Source organism: Scheffersomyces stipitis, chromosome 5 (assembly GCF_000209165.1).
Source record: "Scheffersomyces stipitis CBS 6054 chromosome 5, complete sequence".
NCBI lineage: Eukaryota > Fungi > Ascomycota > Pichiomycetes > Serinales > Debaryomycetaceae > Scheffersomyces > Scheffersomyces stipitis.
The window spans coordinates 248,161-270,481 of NC_009045.1; the positions used below are offsets into that span (position 1 = coordinate 248,161).

General features: G+C 41.8%; 13 protein-coding genes across 13 annotated transcripts; 6 read left to right on the forward strand and 7 right to left on the reverse strand. All coding sequences in view use genetic code 12, as the record gives it.

Moving 5' to 3' along the window:
• Positions 1 to 8: 8 nt before the first annotated feature.
• Positions 9 to 2,204, reverse strand: PICST_78107 (predicted protein). Its single transcript, XM_001385027.1, has one exon. It carries the CDS (start codon positions 2,010 to 2,012, stop codon positions 51 to 53), a length of 1,962 nt encoding a protein of 653 aa, XP_001385064.2. The 5' UTR covers positions 2,013 to 2,204; the 3' UTR covers positions 9 to 50.
• A 792-nt stretch (positions 2,205 to 2,996) lies between these two features.
• PICST_31932 (predicted protein) lies at positions 2,997 to 4,916 on the reverse strand (the record flags this gene model as incomplete). The annotated part of the gene is made up of 1 exon (XM_001385028.1): positions 2,997 to 4,916. The coding sequence occupies one exon, from the start codon at positions 4,914 to 4,916 to the stop codon at positions 2,997 to 2,999; it is 1,920 nt and encodes a 639-aa protein (XP_001385065.2).
• Positions 4,917 to 5,522: 606 nt separating this feature from the next.
• COX15 (Cytochrome c oxidase assembly protein COX15) lies at positions 5,523 to 7,088 on the forward strand (the record flags this gene model as incomplete). The annotated part of the gene is made up of 2 exons (XM_001384668.1): positions 5,523 to 5,618; positions 5,643 to 7,088. The coding sequence occupies 2 exons, from the start codon at positions 5,523 to 5,525 to the stop codon at positions 6,987 to 6,989; spliced, it is 1,443 nt and encodes a 480-aa protein (XP_001384705.2). The 3' UTR covers positions 6,990 to 7,088.
• PICST_47043 (predicted protein) lies at positions 7,087 to 8,859 on the reverse strand (the record flags this gene model as incomplete). The annotated part of the gene is made up of 2 exons (XM_001385029.1): positions 7,087 to 7,431; positions 7,483 to 8,859. Coding segments are annotated over 2 exons (1,722 nt in total), but the record flags the coding sequence as incomplete, so codon positions are not given.
• A 1,077-nt stretch (positions 8,860 to 9,936) lies between these two features.
• On the forward strand, positions 9,937 to 10,758 carry PICST_60136 (predicted protein; the record flags this gene model as incomplete). The annotated part of the gene is made up of 1 exon (XM_001384669.1): positions 9,937 to 10,758. One exon carries the CDS (start codon positions 9,937 to 9,939, stop codon positions 10,756 to 10,758), a length of 822 nt encoding a protein of 273 aa, XP_001384706.2.
• Positions 10,759 to 10,979: 221 nt separating this feature from the next.
• PICST_47492 (predicted protein) lies at positions 10,980 to 12,629 on the reverse strand (the record flags this gene model as incomplete). Its single annotated transcript, XM_001385030.1, has 1 exon — positions 10,980 to 12,629. One exon carries the CDS (start codon positions 12,627 to 12,629, stop codon positions 10,980 to 10,982), a length of 1,650 nt encoding a protein of 549 aa, XP_001385067.2.
• A 403-nt stretch (positions 12,630 to 13,032) lies between these two features.
• PICST_59957 (predicted protein) lies at positions 13,033 to 13,494 on the forward strand (the record flags this gene model as incomplete). The annotated part of the gene is made up of 1 exon (XM_001384670.1): positions 13,033 to 13,494. A coding segment is annotated over one exon (462 nt), but the record flags the coding sequence as incomplete, so codon positions are not given.
• Positions 13,495 to 13,794: 300 nt separating this feature from the next.
• CDC14 (Protein tyrosine phosphatase CDC14) lies at positions 13,795 to 15,873 on the reverse strand (the record flags this gene model as incomplete). The annotated part of the gene is made up of 3 exons (XM_001385031.1): positions 13,795 to 14,087; positions 14,118 to 15,467; positions 15,828 to 15,873. 3 exons carry the CDS (start codon positions 15,871 to 15,873, stop codon positions 13,795 to 13,797), a joined length of 1,689 nt encoding a protein of 562 aa, XP_001385068.2.
• Positions 15,874 to 16,625: 752 nt separating this feature from the next.
• CTA1 (cofilin/tropomyosin-type actin-binding protein) lies at positions 16,626 to 17,238 on the forward strand (the record flags this gene model as incomplete). Its single annotated transcript, XM_001384671.1, has 4 exons — positions 16,626 to 16,628; positions 16,683 to 16,776; positions 16,878 to 17,130; positions 17,181 to 17,238. The coding sequence occupies 4 exons, from the start codon at positions 16,626 to 16,628 to the stop codon at positions 17,236 to 17,238; spliced, it is 408 nt and encodes a 135-aa protein (XP_001384708.2).
• A 405-nt stretch (positions 17,239 to 17,643) lies between these two features.
• On the forward strand, positions 17,644 to 18,610 carry PICST_47482 (40S ribosomal protein S13; the record flags this gene model as incomplete). Its single annotated transcript, XM_001384672.1, has 2 exons — positions 17,644 to 17,664; positions 18,176 to 18,610. 2 exons carry the CDS (start codon positions 17,644 to 17,646, stop codon positions 18,608 to 18,610), a joined length of 456 nt encoding a protein of 151 aa, XP_001384709.1.
• A 417-nt stretch (positions 18,611 to 19,027) lies between these two features.
• PICST_83789 (predicted protein) lies at positions 19,028 to 20,188 on the forward strand (the record flags this gene model as incomplete). Its single annotated transcript, XM_001384673.1, has 2 exons — positions 19,028 to 19,349; positions 19,380 to 20,188. 2 exons carry the CDS (start codon positions 19,028 to 19,030, stop codon positions 20,186 to 20,188), a joined length of 1,131 nt encoding a protein of 376 aa, XP_001384710.2.
• Positions 20,189 to 20,386: 198 nt separating this feature from the next.
• PICST_36192 (predicted protein) lies at positions 20,387 to 20,791 on the reverse strand (the record flags this gene model as incomplete). The annotated part of the gene is made up of 1 exon (XM_001385032.1): positions 20,387 to 20,791. The coding sequence occupies one exon, from the start codon at positions 20,789 to 20,791 to the stop codon at positions 20,387 to 20,389; it is 405 nt and encodes a 134-aa protein (XP_001385069.2).
• Positions 20,792 to 20,998: 207 nt separating this feature from the next.
• Positions 20,999 to 21,859, reverse strand: FCY1 (cytosine deaminase). The gene is made up of 2 exons (XM_001385033.1): positions 21,790 to 21,859; positions 20,999 to 21,463 (listed from the first exon to the last, which is right to left on the reverse strand). The coding sequence occupies exons 1-2, from the start codon at positions 21,842 to 21,844 to the stop codon at positions 21,066 to 21,068; spliced, it is 453 nt and encodes a 150-aa protein (XP_001385070.2). The 5' UTR covers positions 21,845 to 21,859; the 3' UTR covers positions 20,999 to 21,065.
• Between the last annotated feature and the right edge of the window lie 462 nt (positions 21,860 to 22,321).

Here is a 22,321-nt window from a genome sequence, read left to right on the forward strand (position 1 = left end):
AGGTACTATTAACAAAATAGACATATAGTTTCTATAACATATATAAACATCTATAACTTGGAGTCTCCACTGATAATTGTAGCCCAGGCCTCTTCCGTCAACTCTTCGTAGTTGTCGCCATTTAACCAGTAAATGAGTTCCGTGCCAGACTCACCCTTGGGCAACTTCTGGTTCTTAAATTGGTTCTTAGGAACCTTGTGGTTGTGAGAAGCCTCTATTCCACTGATCTTGATGAACTGTGGAATGGCGTACTTGGGCAACGTGTGGATTACATGATTGTAAATCTTTTTCAAGGCTTCGGCGTGCTTGGATTCGTCAGCAAACTCGTCAAGAGGCTCCAACACAGCAAAACAAGCTCTACCTTCGTGGTTAGGGACTCTGACACCGACGACGACACTCTGCTTGATGGTCTTGGATCCCATCAACTCGTTTTCAACCTCAGTTGCAGAGACGTTTTCCGATTTCCAACGGAATGTATCTCCCAAACGGTCTACGAAGTACAACATGCTGTCCTCGTCCCACTTCAACAAGTCTCCGCTTCTGAACCAGGCGTCGCCCTTCTTGAATACGTCTCTGAGGATCTTCTTTGATGTGGCACCTTTGTTACCGTAATAGCCCTGGAACGAAGCCTTGGTGTCCTGCGGGTTCTGGATCTTCATCAACAACTCACCTGGCTGGTTGATCCCAACCACTTCACAGAATCCAGTTTTCGGGTTTCTGTAGACCTCCTCTTCGTCATCAGGTTCCATTTTGATCAACGTCTGCTGGGTGCTCAAGAGTGCACTGGCAATAGTTCCAAATTTACGGCAGGCACCAACTCCATACTCACCGTATTGCATGTTGGTAGTAGCAATGGGCGACTCAGTGGAGGCGTAGAACTCACCCACAGCTTCCACATGGAACCGTTTCTTGAACTCCTGCCAGATGTCACGACGCAAACCGTTACCGTATGCAACTCTTACATTGTGTCTATCCTGATCAGGGTGTGGTTTAGCGTGCAACAAATAACGACACACTTCACCCACGTACTGGATATGCGTGGCTCCGACCAAACGAGCCTGCGTCCAGAACGAAGTTGCTGAGAACTTCTGGGAGATGGAAACCGTAGCACCAACCAAAAGTGTGGGACACACTCCCAACATAGCAGCAGTCGAGTGGTATAATGGCATCGCCGTCAAGACGTTGGACAGATCTTTGATCTTGACAATGTGCCCAAACATCACACCAGCCAAAAAAGCTTTCCTCCACGACATGATCCCGGCCTTGGGTAAACCGGTGGTACCGGAGGTGTAGATCAAGGCACAACAGTCGTAGTCCTGGTGTTGTGGGTTTCTGGTGTTGTCAGGAGCTCTGTACTTGGGTGTGGAAGGGTCTGTCAAGACCTTCAACAACTCCGGTTCGTTCATGTAGTGTAGCTTACAAGTTGGCGCATCCTGCTTGATGAGTTCCTCGGTGTCTCTAATAGGACCCGCACAGTCGGGGTCAATGAAGACCTGCGAGACATTGGCGATCTTCAAACAGTGTACCAATGGCTTGTCCTTCGTGTTGAAGTTCAAGAACGCAGGCGTGGCACCGATGTTCCACAACGCGAACCAGAGGAAGATAAACAATGGCTTGTTCATACAGTCAACACCGATGGTGTCTTGAGCGGTGACCCCATAGTCGTACTTCAAGATGTGCGAAAACCTCAAGATGATGTTGTACAACTCCTTGTAGGTGTAGGTTTCTGTGGTGAACTGGTCGTCATAAATTTTAAAGCCTTCTGAGTCAAGCTTGATTGGCGGAGGGTTGGCCTTGGGCCTGGGGAAGGCAATTGCCGTGTTGTTTGGCTTGGACAAGGCCGTTTTTTCAAACTTGTACCAATAACTGGCCTTTCCGTGCTTAGCATGGTACAAGTAGGGAAGATTGGGGATGATCTTGGCCAAAATCGACAAGTCTTCCAGCAAGTGGTACTTGGCCTCCAACAACAGCGTGCCCAAGATTCCGGCAGCAAGCAATTCAAGTCCTGACATGGTCTACGAGATTTCTGAAAAGTTGAAACTAAATCTGAAAATGAAAGTCAAGATTTTGAAAATGAAAAAGTCAAGAATCTGAAAAAATAATCACAGAGCTTATCGGAGTCAATGCAAGGTGACAGCGATATCGGTAATGTAGTGGGAAACGTATAATTGCCGGCCGTAGAGAACAGTTGGACAATATAGACTGCTTGGAGAGGGACAAATATCTCGTTTTTCGTAAAATGGCGATTTTATATTTATATATGGCTCTGTGAAAGAGTGCCAACAGTCTCCGCAATAGAAATATCACAGTTACTGTTTTAGAAAATTAATTTTTCATGTGTTTTTTATCGAGAATCTGCCATCAGAGGGGCAGCGAACCTGGTGCGATTTCCTGTGGTAGCACCATATTCTACAGTCTCGCCACTGCAAACTTACCAACTATAATACGAGCGACATCCAGCTACACTCAGCCCTCTTCTGCTTCTCTTTGCTTCTAATCGTAGCCAGTCTCTACAAGGTTTACTTTTGACAGACTCAGATCGCAATATCTGCGCCGAAAAAAAAGATGCTCGGTTCATCTCGGTTTCTGATCACATGGTCTGTGTGAAAGCTCCCCTGCCCAAAACTTCACAACCCACGGAAGATGTCACTGATGAACACGAGAAGCTGGGGAAAATCACAAAAGTAATCCACTCGTCGTGTAGGATTTGCATGCGTTGTATGTCATTATAGCTGCATTTGGCTTGGTTTGTGCTTATTGTTCCCTCTGCAACCTCCGTGATACTGGAGCACCTGCTCATCCTACGTTACCCAACAGATTTCTATAGGTTATTACTCTACTATAGCCACTATGGAGATCTATCTAGTTTTCACTTCCTCGGAAACCACTTCGTAGCTTGCTCCTGGATTACTTCCACGTCTCTTATTGTATTGTATGCTACTTGTAGATTCGTTGCTGGTTTCAGAGCTAACTTCATACCCTATTCATAGATAATCTCACAACTCTCTTGCAAGCTTACGGCGCATACTCGAATGCCGCTGGGTTCCATAGACAAGCCCACTAAGAAGTCCGTAGCTCAAACCTCCAGGCGTAATTGGTTTCTGGAGTGCTGTGGCATACATGTTGATTCCCAGCAGTTGTTGCGGAGAATTGGCCGAGACTGTAGCATTAGCGACAACACCAGCGGAAGGAACGTAGAGCTTGCCTCCTTCTACTTGTCTTTCCCACAGCTCTACTAGATTGTGGTCGCCTTGTTCTAGCAAGAAGTGGAGAATTCGGTACGAGTACTTGTGCAAACGGTGGTTGTGTTTGTGCCAAAGACCGTGTTGAACCAAAGCCTTGAGATCAGTATTATCTTCCAGTAAGTACTCGGCCATGCAACATTGGCTGTGCTTCTGGAGAAGAACATGGAGGAGATCGTAGAATAGCACCTTTGTATTGTGCAACTGTGCTACATCTACAGCTTGCGCTATCATGGGGATGAATTGCATGTAATCGTTGCAGAAGGACTTGACGGCTTCTCTCAAGAGTAAGTGGATACGGAACTCTCCTTCGTTAATGAAAGATGGAGTGGACGAGAGTGAAATCTCAGTATAATTGGCAGCTAGTCCTAACTGAAGGTTGCAGAGATACCTGAATATGGTGTCTCGGCTGCGAACAACAGGCTCTACCAAGTTCCACTTTTGAAACTGGCGTTGAATAGCGCTCGAGTCGTTGCTACGGTAATTCCAATGGGACCAGCAATAGATCAACATCATTTCAAGAAGAAGTAGCTGTGAATGTGAACGAACGCTGTAGACAAGCACTTGGAATACTTGTCCAGTGTCTATAAGATGCTCTATCAAATCATTAAAGGCTGGTAAGAAGTAGTTGGGGTTGCCCAAAATGGGATCAGACACTCCTATAGATAATAACTGAAGAACAGCTATGCAACCTGTGCACTTGTTCTTGTCGCCATAATCAGAGCCTGCGTCTGAGTCTGTCTCGAAGTCTGAATCACCAGCTTCGTTCATCTCAAGCTTTGCTCTGGCATCATTCACACTCTTGTTAGCATTCCAGGCAGTTTCAAACTCTGTGGCAGGAATATCTGCCGAATACCGCAATATCTTTGACATCTTGATCGACCGACTCTTAAGTCTGTGAGTTAAGTATTTGGTCAGGATGTCACTGTTGAGACTAAGAAGATGGCTAATACTATAAGTAGTCTTTTTGTTGGTCTTGGATTTGGTTCTCACTCTTGTAGGCGGAGGTGGTGGAGGTGGCAGTGGCTCTTGCGGCGAATCTTTTTCAGATAATAAGTTCTCTCCCTTGCTAATATCAGCAGACATAAAGTGTTTCAAGCCTGGAGATTCGATATCATCACGAAAGATTTGGATTTTCTCAAGCTCCGTCACCTGTTCTAAAGATCCGGAAAGGCCCTGGTTACTAGATTCTGTTTCTTCTATAGTGTGATTTTTTTGCAGCTGGACTCTGTTCTCTGTGAAATGAGTGAATCCTGAAGCCAACGAGTTCTCTGAAAGTCGATTTTGACTTTCTTCCGACTCCATGGGCAATTGTTTCAAATTGGAAGAAGGAGCGTTTGATTCAGGTAATGCTGGTGTTGTCTGTATCTGGTCATTACGAGCATTCCAAATTTCATCCTCAGCCTGCGGCGTAAAAGGGCTAGTTGCTGTATCCAACTTGCTCTTCATTGACAAGTAGTACTCTCTGACTCCAAAAGAAACAGCCCCTAGTACCACCGTTGCGAACACCAAGAGAAGAAAAATGTAAATCATATTGGCTAGAAGATCCTGTTCACTGTATTCTCTTACTTGTTCCAATTGGTGCAAGAGAGGGTCTTTGCCTAGATTGAAGGCTGTGGAACCAAAAGTTGAATCTGCTGATAGATCTAGAAAGTCTCTCTTTGTCCAGGTCATTTTGGTTGTAGATAAATGGATATGAAAACTTCTTGCACCTTTTATAACTTTTTGCAACTAAATATAAGATAATATAATAATGAAGACTGAAAACGAAAAAACTATCACAATTGTCAAACAAAACAAATGGGGATGGATTCTGGTCAAAAACCACTTCTCCTTTACAACTGTATAGTAAATCTTTTCAAAGAAGTAAGCTGAATACCAATATTAGCAGAAGTTTGTCTGATGACAATTCGCTCTTTTACCGCTGGTTGGCTGCGAATAAAAATAAATGCGACCTACATGTACGTCAGAGATAAAGAGATCCGTGCCGCAACATACTTAGTATATTACCTTATAAGTCGAATACATGGACAATCGAATACTTGGAAACCTGACTAATGCTAGCTTTATTAGGTAGGGTCAGAGAATGAATGTGAATACTCGTGTACTCTCTCTTTCTTTTAACACTTAAGAGCTCTCAACTACTACAGCTAATATATTTCAACTATATGCACACCAGAACTGAAAAATCATCCCACACCCGTCTGGTTTCTGATTTCATGAACAATTACTCTATCTTCTCCAGGTATTTCCACCTTATCAGGCAAGCAAAATACGGCCATGCTATCTAAGACGAGATTCTTTTTCACCAAGAACTCATTTGTGTTGAAATCCCTTGCCCAGAGCCGAGGATGTCGACTTTCCATAGCTTCTGGGGTCAATAATGGAATTTCCAGACAGTTTAAGTTGAAAAATTTCAACTTCTGGCCCAACACCATGAAGAGTCTGAGATTTTACTCCACAACTTCGATTTCAGCAGAAGGAGCTGCAAAGATTTCTGAATCTGCTGCTGCAGCAGCAGCCACTGCTGTCAAAAACGAGACGAAGAAGGTCATCTCCAATAAGATTGTAGCTTACTGGTTGATGGGTACGTCAGGTTTGGTCTTTGGAATAGTGGTTTTGGGAGGTTTGACAAGATTGACTGAGTCTGGATTGTCGATAACAGAATGGAAGCCAGTGACTGGTGCGATTCCTCCTTTGAACGAAAAGGAATGGGAAGAGGAATTCGAAAAGTACAAGAACTCGCCTGAGTTCAAGCAGTTGAATTCACATATCACCTTGGAAGAGTTCAAGTTCATCTTCAGCATGGAATGGGGTCACAGATTAATGGGAAGAGGTATAGGGATGTTTTTCATCTTGCCTGCTCTTTTCTTCTGGAAGACTGGTAGATTTAGCCCTCACATCACGAGACGAGTTATAGGCTTAACAGGCTTGTTGGGATTGCAAGGAGCTATTGGTTGGTGGATGGTCAAGTCTGGTTTAGATGAAGAGCAGCTTGCTGCCAGAAAATCCAAGCCTACCGTATCACAGTATCGTTTGACTACTCATTTGGGTGCTGCTTTCTTGATGTACTTGGGTGTCTTATGGACAGCTTTTGAGATCTTGAATGAAAATAAGTTGGTGAAACAGGCTCAACGGGCTCCTGAGATCGCAAAGGACGTGATGGCCAAATTAACTAACCCTTCCTTGAAGCCCGTACGTGTTCTTGCTACTGGTTTGTTGGTTTTGGCATTTGCCACAGCCATGTCTGGAGGTATGGTTGCTGGCTTGGACGCTGGTTTAATTTACAACACTTTCCCTCACATGGGAGATGACTACATTCCTAGTGCTAGCGAGTTAATGGATCCTGTTTACGCCAGAAAGGAGGACAAGTCAGACATGGTATGGAGAAATCTCTTGGAAAACCCTACTACTGTTCAATTGGTTCATCGTATCTTTGCTACCACAACTTTCTTCGCGATCTTAGCTGCTCATCTGTATGTTAACAGAAGAAAGGCTTTTATTCCAAAGCCAGTAACCAGACTGATGCACGGAGTCATGGGTGCCGTCACCTTACAAGTTGCTCTCGGTATTACTACCTTGATATACTTGGTTCCCATCTCACTTGGAGCTGCTCATCAGGCTGGAGCTTTGGTTCTTCTCACCGCCTGTCTTGCTTTCTCAGCCAAGTTGAAGAAGCCTAGACCAGAAGTTATCTCATACATCAACACAGTGATGAAAAACCAGTTGTTAAAAGCTAAAGTATAACTACTACTGTATTAAACTACAACCTCTTCACTCTTGTATATATTAGCGAAATCTGTAAATAGTTACGTAAAGTATGCAATATTAGTTATGATTAGCCCTACCAAATCCGTTTACTGGACATTTTGTAGCGCATGACATTATGGAGCGTATCGTTATCGCCGACTTGATCCTTCTTGGGACTGAGCAGCTGTTTTTCGTTTCTCTTCTCTTCCACAGTGGGAGGCACCTCCTCTCCATAATCGTAGAGGTATGACCTCGTTTTAGGATTGATCGATGAAGCTTCGCTATTAGGATTTCCTGGGAAATAAGAAATTGAGTTTATGGCTGAAATGGGTGACTCAATTTCGGGTATATTATCGCCAGATATTGTTTTGGATTCTACTAGAGTGTCTTCAGGTGTTTTGATGGGAGTATCCAAAGGAGTTGACGGAATAAAGACTTCCTTTTTAAAGTGAACTGGATCAAGCTTTGGCAGTGCTTCCGGAGTCAACACCAATGCTTCCGCGTTCTGTTTCTCGATAGCCTTTCTTTTTAGCTCCTCTTGAAATGCGATATGTTCTGCTTTTGTCGAGCTTGCCATCTTAAGAATCACCAAGCCGAGAATCAATCTGATGAGAATCAAGGTCAAAAAGGTCGCTACAATCAAGGCCCCTGAAGCAAGAATAGAATACGTATACGACGCCACTATGGGAAACACAAATACACGTTTGAGATCAGACATCGTCATTCGCAACGAACAAACTACCGATGCTAACAAGGGCAACCCAATACGTCTTGTCAAAACGATGTAGTCAGTCAAATCGTTAGCTTCGAGCTGGTTGTTGGGTCCAAGCTTGAAGACTTGCAAGAAATCGAGACTCAACACATACACGAAGTTACGATACACCCTGGGTCTGACCTTATTGAATTTGGAAATGTAGCAATGCTTGAGCCAATCTACCAAGATTTCGCTACCTATGACTACAATCCCAGGACCAAAAATGGCTCCGAACCAAGTATTCCAGCTCTTCCAGCTGTTGGGAATGAGCCCGATATGGTTGCTATTTAGCTGTAGCAAATTTCTAAGAGCAATGATGCCGAGCATGAAGAGAAGCTGGAATCGTTCTGTCAAGTCTGCCATGGCGATCTGGAAAAGACCTTCTCTGTCAGATTTTTTGAACACAGAACTCTTCAATTCTGAAAATTGATTCGATAGCAATAGGGTCATCAAGGCATTAGAATATGAGTTGGCCGCTACGTTTAGTGACACAGTTTGAGAGATAAGGATGTATGCATGCAACGACAAGTAGATGATGGAAAGCAAAAAGAAGACCGCAAACTTCGGTATCTGACTTCCTTTGCTATCTAAAGGTATATTGTACAAGATGTTTAAGATATCCTGGCCAAGAGACGAGCAAAGCTTTTCTGCTACTTCAAGAACACCAAACATCACATAGAGCTTGATGTGGGTCTCACCTCTGACTTCGTGGTACATACGCGAGATATCAAGACTTTTGGACGATAGCACCACGATAGAAAATGATACTATTGTTAGGGTAATTATATCCTTTTTAACGATGAGGAAACGACGCGATAGTATTGATCTGACACTTTCCAGGATTTTCCGATTTGTGAAATGACGATACAAATCTACTATTGTCGCGTAAGCAACTACAAGGATCTTGAGCGGAGCCAACGTGAACAACGTCAAGAATGAATTGACACAGACAAGCAAGCCAAACATCATGAAACGTTCCAAATAGAAAGGAATTTTCATCATATTGACCAATTCTTCGTATGAATGGTCGATTTCAGCATTTATAGGCTCGTCTTCTGAGGAATCATGATGATTTATATTGAGCTCTATACAGAGCAACTTGTAAAGTGAAAAACGATTCTTGTTGTTACTAGCACAAGCATCTGATCTGCTATTAGATCTAACCGGTCGGATTTCATTAGTATTATTGAAAAAATTGAAGATTGTAGAAGTTCCAGACACAGACGAAAATGAACGCTTGGAAACTCGGGATCCAGAACGAGATCTCGGAGTTGTACCAGAGGATTCCAGGTGTCTCTGGGAACCTGATGTTGATGACTTCAGACTCGGCCGGGACGACGTGCTATTTCTGTGCCGGGCCATAGTAGAGAGCAGGCAATGGAAGAGAGATTACCAGAATTGTGGAAACTTTTGATTGATGGAGACATCAATCTTCTTCAAGGCAGATATGGTATGGATTTGATATTGCACGTGACTTCACAATAGGTGACGACTCTAGATAGAAAACGGGTATATATACAGTCCTTGAATATCTAAATGTATAGCGAATTTCCTGGAACAACTCTTATTCTAATTTCAAGTACGACAGAGGAGTTGATATTTATATAAACCAAACTGTAAACTCTTGCAAAGATTGTCTATATAGTCCTTATACTGCCATTGGATCTGACATTCTCCTGGCTCGATTTTTATGGGCAAATCCAGTTTATCTGTGTAGATTTATATTCCTGTATACAATACAACATTTTGATTTTGCTGATCTGACGTCATACATAGATAGAGAAATTATACAAGTATGATATCTACTCTTAGGTATATTCCATACCAAGACATATACTCTTGATTATAACTATGAGACACGGCACCAGGATAGATGCTACTATATGTCGTTAGATAATACATTACACTGTATTATTCTAGACTGTACAGTGACCAATGATATGGCAATATATTTTAACAGAAACATGCATGCATATAGTAACATAGTCACGTGATACAAAACACGCGATTCATCGAGTCTGTTGGGGTCTTCCCCCAGCGATTTCTCCAACACTCAATCACCAAAGAGAGTAGTATAACTCTTGATTTCAGGCCAAAGATTCCACAAATTCTTCAAATACACGCTTAGAACTGTCCAATTACGATTGCCAACTTTTTCCATTTTTTCCGAAATTTTTCCGCAGAACAGCCATGGAATTCCTCTCTCTCGACGATTTCATCGTTGCCTTGCAACCGTTCGCCAACAAAGATCTCCTTACACCACCTGAATCTTCACGACTCCAACTTGTGATCACGGAGCTATTGGTGGACCATTTTGTCGACTTAAGATTGCTCAAGTTTCTTCTGCGTTTTCTCACTCAACAAGCCTATGATGAGATTATAGAAGAACGCAATATAGAGCACCTCTGTGGATACATACTATGTGATAAGCTGCCTCGCCAGCTGGTGAGACGACTTCTGACGAACTCCAATGGAACTGTACCAGCGCTGTTGAAGGACCCAGGAGCACTGACAAAGTTTCAGATCTATAACCGCAAGCCTCTGATGGTATTGCCGAACACGTATTTGTCGCAGTACTGTTGTAAGGATCATTACAGAGCTCTGATTTTCTACCGTAACCAACTTTCCAACGAAGCCGTCTTCTCTCGGAAGGATATATTGATAGAACCGCCGTTCCCTCAAACAGGAACTGGCTATTCCGTCTGGTACGAAAACAGCATTACTTGCTTGGAAGAAGTCATTGCTAAACACAAAGAGCTTAAAGAACAGGGCAAGTCGCTTTCTGATGTCATAGCCATGATGAACGGATTGTCTATAGGCGACAACCAAATGACTCCAGAAACCAGCCAGTTGATCAAACTTATCGAAGACTTCGAGATTGTGGAGAATGACCCCAAACCCCCTCATGAAGATTCCTCAGAGCTGTATGACGAGCTTAACCGCGATCAACTATCCAACTCTGTAGAAGGCTATATTACAAACAACAAGAGTTTCGGAGGGTATGTTGTATAGTAATCATGGTCTCATGAATTAATAGTACAATATGCTTCTACGCTTGGGATATCTGTCAATGGCCTGTTACTATTTAGTTATCCCAATTCAATTGTTACTAGTCCATCGTCACTACTCAGTTGACACAATTCAATTGCATCATACAAGTCAATTGTCACTGTATCTTCCCATAGACTCCTTGCATACATATCTACATATTACGAATTAACGAAATACTTCTATTAAAAATCAAAGTGGTCGTAGAATTCATCGCCCCACTTGAAGCAGGGCAACCCTGCTTCATCTAGATAGTCTCCTAACGCCTTGCCCATTCCAACTCCTTCTATATTAGGTATGCCTCTGTAAGTCTTTCTCGTCATTGAATGATTTCCGAGTCTCTTGTCATATGTCTTCCTTATCTTGTCTCCCAAATTGACGATATCGGAATGTTTATGGACCTGTTTCTCGTTCAATTTAGCTATCAAGTCACCGTATGAAACAGACAACTTATCGAAGTGTGTGAACATCTGTTGCTGCTTCCGTTCTTTCTCTTCATATAACTTTGAGTTAGGTCTTCGTAAGTCGTTATACTTCTTCTTTATTTCATCTGCCTTGGAAGCTAGCTCACTGGATGTGATATCTAAGGCTATAGTCCAATCCTTTACATATGCCTTTAAAGGCGTCTTATCATTTCTGTTCATTAAATACTCCCACAAGGCTTCACCCTCGGCCAATCGCTGATAGTGGTGCCGAGGATAGATACATTCGTCTGGACCAAATCCACCACTACCCTTAACGCTGTAACTGCCATCAGCAAGAAGATTCTCATCTTTCATTTTACCAGGAGAAGATTCCCATATATTTTGTAATCTGGCAACGAACAACAGCTTTTTAAAGTCTACAGCTATTTTTTCAAGCTGAGGAATAGTAGGGTAAGGCAATTGTAAAAAAGACAAAGTTGTGAAGGCAGCATTAGTTGTCCTTACCTGGACTTTACTAGGCCCTTTTTCATTAACCGTATGCGAAATCTTCTCGAGAAAATGTTTCTTATTAATATCAAACTCTAAAGATGGAATCACTACTGCTTTGATATACTCCATGTCGTAGGCAGTTTGTATAGCCGCATTTGCCGTGGATCCTTTGGGAACATGATGAACATTGCTCATGGAGTCTGCACTGATGCCATTACTCTCAGACGTATATGGTAGAAGTTGTGGCGTAGGAATCTCTCCGGAAGCTTGTTTCAACTTCAAGAACCTACGAAGTAAATGGTTGGAATGAACGCTGCTTCTTCTCCGCTCATTGTCGATAACTAATCGCTTCTGTCTATTGTCAAGTTTGTGATATATCTTAAGAGGATCTACTGGTTTTTTTAGTTGTGGTTTGTACTTGGCTTTCTTTTTGTTGACTTCTCTTTCTCGATGAATTTTCTTGTCTATTTCCTCTCTTCGGCGAAGATAGTCTGCTCTCCATTTCTGTTTCTTGAACTGACTCAGTCGGTATTCAAGTACAAATGTTAACAACTCAATTATGCTCTTTTCCTGAACGAACTTGTCCAAAAGTTGATCTAGACGTATACCCATTTCAAACTGTTGTACAAACCTGGAATCAGCTACCGCCTGGGAAGTCAACTTGAACGGTTCCTGTTTCTGTTTTTGGAATTCATTGCGGATTGAGTAGAGCAATTCAAAACGTAGATTGGAGAAGTATTGCTTTTGGTCTAATTTGATCTTTTCTAGCTCATTTGCAATATCCTTGCAACCTTTAATATGCTCTGAATCTTGTAGGATGTCAATATTGTTTAATTTGCCGATATTTCGTACAAGCGATCTGTAAAGCGAAAACAACGCCGTCTGGTGCAGACTCTTGTATCGAAACAGCCCTACAATCATATGGCAATCATTTGTGAACTCAGAGGAAGAAGGACTACTAAGCTGTTATAGAGAATGAAAACTAAATTTTTCACAGATTGATCTTCCGAACTTGAATATTCTGGTGCGTATAGAAGTGAAAAATATAGATGCGAATTTATTAATTCTCCAGATTATTCAAAATTGTTGATTCTTTCTTCACTAGCTACATTATCTGTTCAGAAGACATCCTAAGGGATAGCTGATACAGTCGCACAACAGCTTACCATAAGGTACAATTGCATAGGAGAAAATTCACTAGCTGAAGAGTCCACAAATCTCAATATACGCGTTCAAATTCATCATCTTTCTTAGATAATAATAATGGTATGTTTCGTTTCCACTACGATGACTTTAAGAAGTCTACTAACCTTTGCAGCCTCCAAAATCCAAAAAGATATCTAGCATATCCATCATCAAATTCAAAAGGGGAAAGTACACCTATGTTATTCCAATTGAATTCGAAGCTAAAGGTGCGAAGACACTTGAGAATATCAAGAGATTGCTTATCGAAGCGATTGTAGCCTCAGGCGGTCTCACATTGATCGAGGAGGATCCTTTACCTGAAGACGAGGAAGATTTGGACGAGGACAACATTCCCGTTCCAAAATCAGAATATATACAAGATGAGGAGGATATAGACAATCCCAACATTATTTCCGAATTGGCTCCTATAGATATAAGATTAGCCGTGCCTAAGGACAAGACCAACCCCTACGGAAACGAATGGATAGAGTTGGACGACAACAACTTGGCCAACATAGACTTCAATGATTACGATATTTTGGCATTTGCCTATGGCACTGAAGAGTCATTCGAAGTGATAGAGGCTGCGTACGAAGAGTAGATTGATGAATAAACTAGATACTTTACATATTAATACAAATAGATTTGGATTCTATATCGACATTAAAACGAACATGACCATGAGTAATCGGCGTAAGTTCAAATTCTAATGTAGAAATGTGAATAATCTTGAAATGAAGAAATGGTTGATGCAGAAAGCAAACGGAAACATGAAGATATATTGAAATGTATTCTTTTGGATGTTGACGCGGAAACAGAAATGAATATCTCAATCTATAAATGTTCACTTGTCATTTCCTCATACATTTCATTGCTTTCCTCTCTCCATACATTCCTAGATCTACATTTTTCTGCCTGATACGCCAGCAACTTTCTTGATTCCAGCCGACAGAACTCGAGAGCTTCCGTGATAGCCTTCGTTCTTGGATTGAATCATACCTGAGCTGACTCTGGAGCTAGATCTAGACTTGGGCATCTTGATTGAATGATGACTGGGTGACTGCTGAGGAGAAGACGATAAAGTTGTGCTTACAGTTCTGGTAGTGGTTGTTGTAGTTGTTTTGGTCAACAGTACTGGCTGGTTGGTGCCGTTGGTAGAAATTGACCTCAAAACTTTCCATTCACGAGAATGGTCTCTACGAGGCGAGCTATTGACCACAACACCCTCATCTGTGTTAAGCTCGGCTTCAATATCATAGTTAGAGTCCTTTCTACTGGTACTTACGTCCTGCATTGCTTCCAAATTTTCTTCATCTGAGTTGTTGATCAATTCCACTACACTGGAATTGGCATCTTCTTTATACTTTCTAGGTTGTCCTGGAGATTCGTTGGGTACTGCAGTTTGGATCTTTGCTGCTAAAGCTCCACTAATCTTTCTTCTTCTTATAGGCGTATGGAAAGAGGAGTCAAAATAGTTGACTGAAGAATTGACCAGCTGTTGCAGTTGAAGCTTTCTCTGTTTGGATTCTTGTCTCATTCTAGCTTTGAATTCATCATACGACGTCAAAGGGAACAAGCCGCCTATAAACTCGTCTGGTCTGTTATCCAAAATCATGGTGTGTCTCCAGTCTCTGAAGTCGTTCTGATGCAAATAGAGCCAATGCTGTTGTGGACCCACTACCATTCCAGGACGGATCATTCTCATATAGGCTATACATTCGTTGGCTGTAAAGCCATGGGTGTAGATCAAATGGGCACCAATAAGACATCCGGTTCGTCCAAGTCCGGCTTTACAGTGAACGGCAATCTTGCCTCCCTTATTTATGACGGTTTCGGCAGCACCAATGAACTTCTGGACATACTCTAATGTTGGACAGGTACCGTCGTCAAAGATCATATCGATATGCTGGATGTTTCTCTTTGTGAATTCGTTAGCATCATACAAATGCGAGTTCAATCTGACAACAAGCTGAACGTCGTTTTGCACAAAGAAGCTCAATACTTTACGGAAAGGTTCGTTCAAACCAGCTTTTCTAGAACTCTGCTGGGGTGAAGCAAATGCAATAAAATCTTTGGAGATCACATTGAAATCACCCTGGTCTACACGCTCATATTGTTCATACTCTTCCAAGTTGAAAGTGGTCAAATCAATCATGCCTCTCTCCTTAGCTCTCCACATAGCGTACACTATATCTTGAATTGTGATCTCAAAGTCGGCAGTTGAGTAACCAGCATCACGGAATCCCTGGAAAGGAGGATCGAGCTGGGCAATGGGCTGCAAAACTTGATGCGGAGACCAAGATTGAACCAAAACCATATAGCAACATAATAAACAGGCAGCATTACTCCTCATCTTTGGAGCTGTCGAACTATAAAAGACGATTGCTTTGCCCTGGTTAGATTCTTCGTTGAGAATGTTATGCAAAACTACAGCAAATCGGTACAAATTGCCGATGTGCAAAGGACCAAAGTCGAGATGGAAGGCGTTGTATGGAAGAGCATCTTCTACGGTAAAGTACACAAGCTCGTTGGTGTCTACTGGTGTGGAGTCAAAGGCTCCAAGGTAGATTCTGTCTGGGTGTGTTAGTAATGATACTATGAATGCGATAAAAAAGAACAAGAATCAGCAGAATGGATGGGTATATAACGGCATGTTTATAGATGACATTGATATGTCCAACAATTCTCTAGAAAAAGAGAGTCTCAGTAATCTAACTTGAAAAGCTGACCCTATAGTTGATCTTGTGGTTAATCTTGTGTTGATCTTGTGGTTGATCTTGTAGTTGCTCTTGTAGTTGCTCTCGCAACTTGTATGATCTGAACTTTATATCTAAGTTTCTGTTTCCCTTGTATTCTTTGCTCAATAACATAGCATGTTCCAATATAATGAATTTCTAGTTTCTTTTCATCCTTTCAATTCTTTGCTTTACTTACTCTTCAAGAACTCGATCACAGGAACACTGACTCTGCTCTTAGCCATCGGATCTTCTTATGGCGGTTTACTATCTGCTCTTGATAGTTGATGACGTATCGCTTCTACAAAAAAATCTATGAATACGAATACTTCTTTTCCCAATTCCAGTCAAGACTCCACCTCTAGACTTTTCATGGAGTTTTGTACCAGAGCGTCTTCGTTATTGGCTCTGTTTTGATTTCTACTGTTGCAGATGTTGTTATAATGGCATGCGCACGACCATTTCCCCATTCAGCCAAAGGTTGCGAAATGGGTGCAGCAGATGAATTGCGAAATGCTTGTAGGTTTACCAGAGAGATACACCTTACAACAACCCTATTGGATAGCCTGCCAAAAGAACGAACTTGGAATACTGGCCTATCTTCTAGTATTGCATCTGTAAGAATTTCGAGAAAAAAAATTGCGTTCAGAATCGACTCCTGCCTCTTCAAATTCATGGGAGAATTCCATTTAAATTAGTTAACCGAGATGATTCCAAAATGGCAATGCTATTGAACTCAAATGTTTTTACACTGACTATCTTAACACTTTATCTCCACCTACAGTATTCTCTACACTCTATATATTCTTTGAAATCTTCTTTTAGGTCCTCTCCATCTCCTACTCACAGACTTGCCTATCTGCTAAGCTTATCCGCAGTATTTGTTAGTCCCACGACATTAGTTATCAGAATCACGGACTAGGAGATTGAACACTTTGTCAATTCGCTATTCTTCAGAAACAAACCGCCATACTCTCTACGGCTCAGTCACCTAAGAATGGTAAGTCCTTTCGGCTCGTACAATTCGTCCAATGTATACTAACCTGTATTTCAGTCTTCGTTATACCTGTTCTCCTCGGAGACTTTGTCTGCTCTCCGAAAGTTCAGATTTGGCTCCGCCAGAGCCTCCACAATGCAAGCAGTGATATGTATGTGAACCAGAAACTGCTCCACAATGGGGGTACAATGTTGATCCTGAATTGCTTATTATTCTAGACAATTTTCACCGCCCTTATACTAACTTCTGCAGATGCCATAGACAACGAATCCTATGAGATCAAATCCGACGGAGAAATCATCACTTCCACCGAAGAATTGGTCGAAGAATTACCGGACAATTCCCCGCGCTATGTCGTGCTCTCTTACCCCTTCAAGACCCCGGACGGCCGTTTGAAAACTCCATTGGTTCTCTTATACTGGATGCCTCCTACTTCAAGCCAGGAAACTAGAATGTTGTATGCAGGGGCTGTTGAAGAGTTCAGAGAGAAGGCTGGTGTTTCTAAGTATGTACCACTAGAGAAAGAGATAGAAAGAGTATTACTAACATTAACAGACTCATCAAGGTCGAAGATGAAGATGATTTCGAAGACCTCGAAGAACAGTTGCAATAGATAATAGACTTACAGTATGGTAATACTATTGCTTACATAATAGATGACATAACCTCCCTATAATTAACGAACAGTCAAGTTACGGCGATTTCCGTTTTGTAGTGTCTGACCTACTGGAAGTCAATGTAGGTGTACCAACAACTGTATAGTCTTCTTCCTTCTCTCATACCATACATTTCATTTACGAATCCCGACTTTATCAAACTGATGAGCTAGGAAGGTACGATAATTACGCTGGACGCACAAATTTCAGTACCGATAATTCTTGCTTCACTACGGTCGTGTGCGTTACCAAACCGAAAAATTGAAAAATTTTTCAAACCATAAAAGGAAGCAAACTTTTTGAATTTTTATATACGTTCTAATAGTCTTTTCTTCAGTAAATAATCAGAAAAATCCGTCAACATGGGTCGTATGCATTCATCTGTATGTGAATATAACAGCGAACATGGACGGCATTATCAGTTGCAAAATACTTGAATAAAACGGAATGGATCGATTCGGTTTTCACGAAGTATAGCATAAAGACAAGGTCTAGTCAAGAGTGGTAGTCCAACTTCATAGTTCTCATAAGAATCTAGTTCTTATTCGAGATACTCGGACTACTGCAAGCTCTTGGTCCTGATACTCTGTCTTGCTTTCGTGGAGTTATGACTGGTCGATACCTTTTATTAAAGTGTAGTCAGAGGTCTAGTGTTGGAAATGTTCAGTGGAAGATTCTTGGAATTGATAAAGAGCTTGTGGACTTGCACATCTGACTGTTACATTTGAGACTCGTATAGTGGTGAACACTTCGAGTTTCAATGTTGGCAGAAGTTGTAATATCACTGTTGTTTTTGATTCAAACAGTCTTGTATAGCTGTCGTTTGCCAACCTGTCCTCTTTGCCTGAATATGCCTCTTAGCAATTCTTGTGCACCATACTAACTCAGTTATAGGGTAAGGGTATCTCCTCCTCCGCCGTTCCATACTCTAGAAACGCTCCAGCTTGGTTCAAGCTCTCCACTGACGAAGTTGTTGAACAAGTCATCAAGTACGCCAGAAAGGGTTTGACTCCTTCCCAAATCGGTGTTATCTTGAGAGATGCTCACGGTGTTTCCCAAACCAAGATTGTCACTGGTAACAAGATCTTGAGAATCTTGAAGTCCAACGGTTTGGCTCCAGAAATCCCAGAAGACTTGTACTTCTTGATCAAGAAGGCTGTCTCTGTCAGAAAGCACTTGGAAAGAAACAGAAAGGACAAGGACTCTAAGTTCAGATTGATTTTGATCGAATCTAGAATCCACAGATTGGCCAGATACTACAGAACCGTCTCTGTCTTGCCTCCTAACTGGAAGTACGAATCTGCCACTGCCTCTGCTTTGGTTAACTAGGTTAGTTACAATGTTGTATCATCGGCACTTTGTGTACTTGTATATTTATTGTAATCCACGATTTAGTTAAAACTGTATTATAGACGAATAATGGTAAATGTGCATTGTAGAAACCGATAGAAAATCGTTATCGTTGTCTCATCTCGTACCTCATCTCACTTTATTGCTGGTGTAACATTGTCAGAAAGCCGTCCCAACTTTCTTAGAAAAGCTGGATAACTTGAACTACACTTTCTTCTTGCCTATAGCACAATACAGTCTGAATTGTTCAGTTTATTTCTTACTTCTTATAATATAGCATAGGATTACACTTGGACTGATTGCTATAGGACTGAAAATTCACGTGACTTGTCCAATCTATATCAGACTATTTCTTGACTACAAGTCTTGTGTGATCCTTATCTTCATTATCTATCCATGGACGCGATATCTGACCGAGTCTTCACGGAGACTACTCTGACGGAGACCTCTAATGATGACCCGTCACTTTTGACGGTCATTCTCGATGTCTCACCAGCTGGTTGGTACAGAATCCGAGATCAAACATCAATCGACGAATTGGCCAAGTCACTTTTAGTTTTCATGAATGCCCATTTGTCACTCAACAATTCCAATCAGGTGGCATTTATAGCGAGTACACCACAGAAATCGAAGTTCTTGTTTCCTAATCCAGAAATAGACTACGACGAGATTCGAACCAGTTCTTCTAGCTCTGGTTCTGCCTCAAACCAGCATCAGAGTCAAGATATCGACTCCAATGCTAGAGAAGAAACACCTACTTTAGTATCTAAGGACATGTATAGACAATTTCGAGTTGTTGATGAAGCTGTTCTCGAGGAGTTGAACGTGGTTTTCGACGAAATTGCTAATGGGATACAAGATATAAATAATAACTCTACTCTATCCGGAGCTCTCAGCATGGCTCTAACATATACAAACCGAATGTTGACTCTTGACCAACTGATTTCTACAACTACGGCTTCAGCCATCAACTCTACTACTAGTATGGGAGCAGGTTCTGGGTCTGGAAACACAGCTACCAATTCTTCTACCAGCAATCCTTCCAACAGCATTACTTCTATGAAATCGCGTATTCTTATTGTCACAGCCAACGACGAAGACGATGTCAAGTATATTCCCGTGATGAACTCGATCTTTGCGGCTCAGAAAATGAGGACTTCCATTGATATAGCCAAGTTGGGCTTTGAGGACTCGTCATACTTGCAACAAGCGGCGGATGCTACTAATGGGATTTACTTCCACGTTCATGATCCTCGTGGAATTGTGCAGACTTTGACTTCTGCTTTTTTCATAGAACCTTCTATCAGACCGTTCATCATACTCCCAACCAACTCTAATGTCAACTACAGAGCCAGTTGCTTTGTCACCGGCAAATCCGTGGATATAGGCTTTGTTTGTTCAGTGTGTCTCTGCATCATGAGCAAGATTCCACCGTCTGGCAAATGCCCGGCCTGCGAATCGGTGTTTGACGAAAAGATCATAGCCCAGTTGCTGAAAGGTCCTTCTGTTCTTTCCAAGAAGAAGAGAAAGATAGATACGAATGGTGCAGCCAAATAGGTTCTTGTATATTAGTCTGTAATTATAGAAACGAATAGCATTTAAGTGTATCCGTAGTATATTTATCCGTAGTAAACGAGACAAGAAGTGTTCCACAATAATAGGAACTTCTATGATAAGCATTCAGTCTTCTGTTTTAAGTTGAATTATCTATTACGTCAAGAAACTGATCCTTGTTTTGCAAGTATACTCTCGTAGTCATATCCCTCGGTTCACAACATCAAAACGAAACAGTCGAGGATAGCCGTGTTTGTCGATCATATGGAGCCTTCTCTTCTTCGGAGTCGAGCAAACCTTGGAACAGCCATCTCCGTAGTTGAAACACTTGAAGACCTTGGCTCCTTTCTCTTGCTCTATCTTTACAAACGGGTTGTGGTTTTCGTCTATGTGTAAGTGGAGGAACTTCTCCGATGGAAATCGTCTCCGGCATTCATTACAGATATGATTATGGAATGAGAGTATATGAGTCTCGTATTCTTCATAACTGGAGAACAGTTTGGGCTCCGAATGACATGGAGGAATTGTGCATTCAATATGTTGTGGTTGGCTAACTACAGGTTGCACTTGGTCTTCATCTTCCTCATCTCTGGCTCGTTTGCTCATTGGACATGGTCAACTGTTGGGAGAAAAGATTAGTGAAATTTATTTGAAGTTGCTGAGCATCGCATTTTTGACATTCTTCTCCACACTATTTCTCCATTTTCCATACCCTATCTCTCTATTCCAATTACAATTCAATTTCTCCTACTGATACTCTCTATGGTACACTTATTCTGTGATCCATTCCTTGCTACTCTCTCTTAATGAACTCTGCTGATAATGCTTATATTAATGCCATAATTGTAGATAATAAGGTTCTTCAACCAAATGTCGTAGACTACTCGCCTATATCTTCAAACCAGTCTTCTGGTCTTTCGTCAATGAACTTCTTCATCAAAGCCTTACATTCGGGGTCGTTCAAATTCACCACTTCCACGCCTTCTGAACGGAGCAAAGCCTCGGCTCCCACGAAGTTCACATTTTCTCCCAAAACCACTCGCTTAATTCCATACATAAGACAGGCTCCAGAGCACATATGACAGGGAGACAAGGTGGTGTACATGGTGCAATTCTTGTACACGCTTCCCTTCAAACGACCGGCGTTTTCCAAAACAGACATCTCACCGTGTAAGATGGCCAGATCCTTCTGGAAACGCATATTATGGCCCCTGCCTAAAACAGTGCCATCTTCACTGATGAGAGCGCCTCCAATAGGCACGCCTCCTTCTTCGTACCCTACATTGTTAGTAACCTCTTCGATCTCATAAACGTAGAACTCACAATCTCGTAGAACTCACAATCTCGTAGAACTCACTATATCGTAGAATTCATTCACGATCTCTTCGGGACCATATCATGGATACCTCATGCATAGATACAATTGAAATCGCAGATATCAACAAATTGGCATATGGTTGATTTCCCATCAGACTCTGATACTTCAAAACGGTGAGATTCATAGAAACTACAAAATGATCAAATGTGTTACATAGTCTACAGTGCAAGAATCTACCAATTGTAGACTGCTGACAGCGAGATATCCAATATCACAAGACACTTACCCTTTTTGGCCTCTTCCAAGGCTATCTGCATGCCCTTTTTATCGTTGAATGGCATTATGCTGTCGTTGCTAGCTCGGTCCAAATGGAGAAGGATCCCACACTAAAAATGAAATCTTGTAAAATCACAGATCCCGCATTTCAGATGTGCCCCGCCAAAATCTTTGTAGGGTCCTTTCCAGCATTAATTGAGATTTCCGAGTTGCGCTCCTGTGAAGTTTGATTTAAATACGCCAACTTAAATATATCTCTAATTCCTGCTAGTGAAATGTATGTCTGCGCACGCCTTCAACTTAAACATTGTTGGTATTTTCTTAGCCTGTTTCCTAGCCGGTCACTAACTGCAAATGTAGAAGCAATGCAGCTTGTGCATGCTTGGTGAAATATCAACCAGCTATCCTTGGCTACCCAACAATACAAAATAAAACACGAAACAAAAAAAGATTCGAGCCAACCGTGTTCATTTTACCTAACTAAGCTAAATCTGCTGTTCCAGTCTAACCTTTAAACAAACTCTGCGTCTCTGCAAATCTTT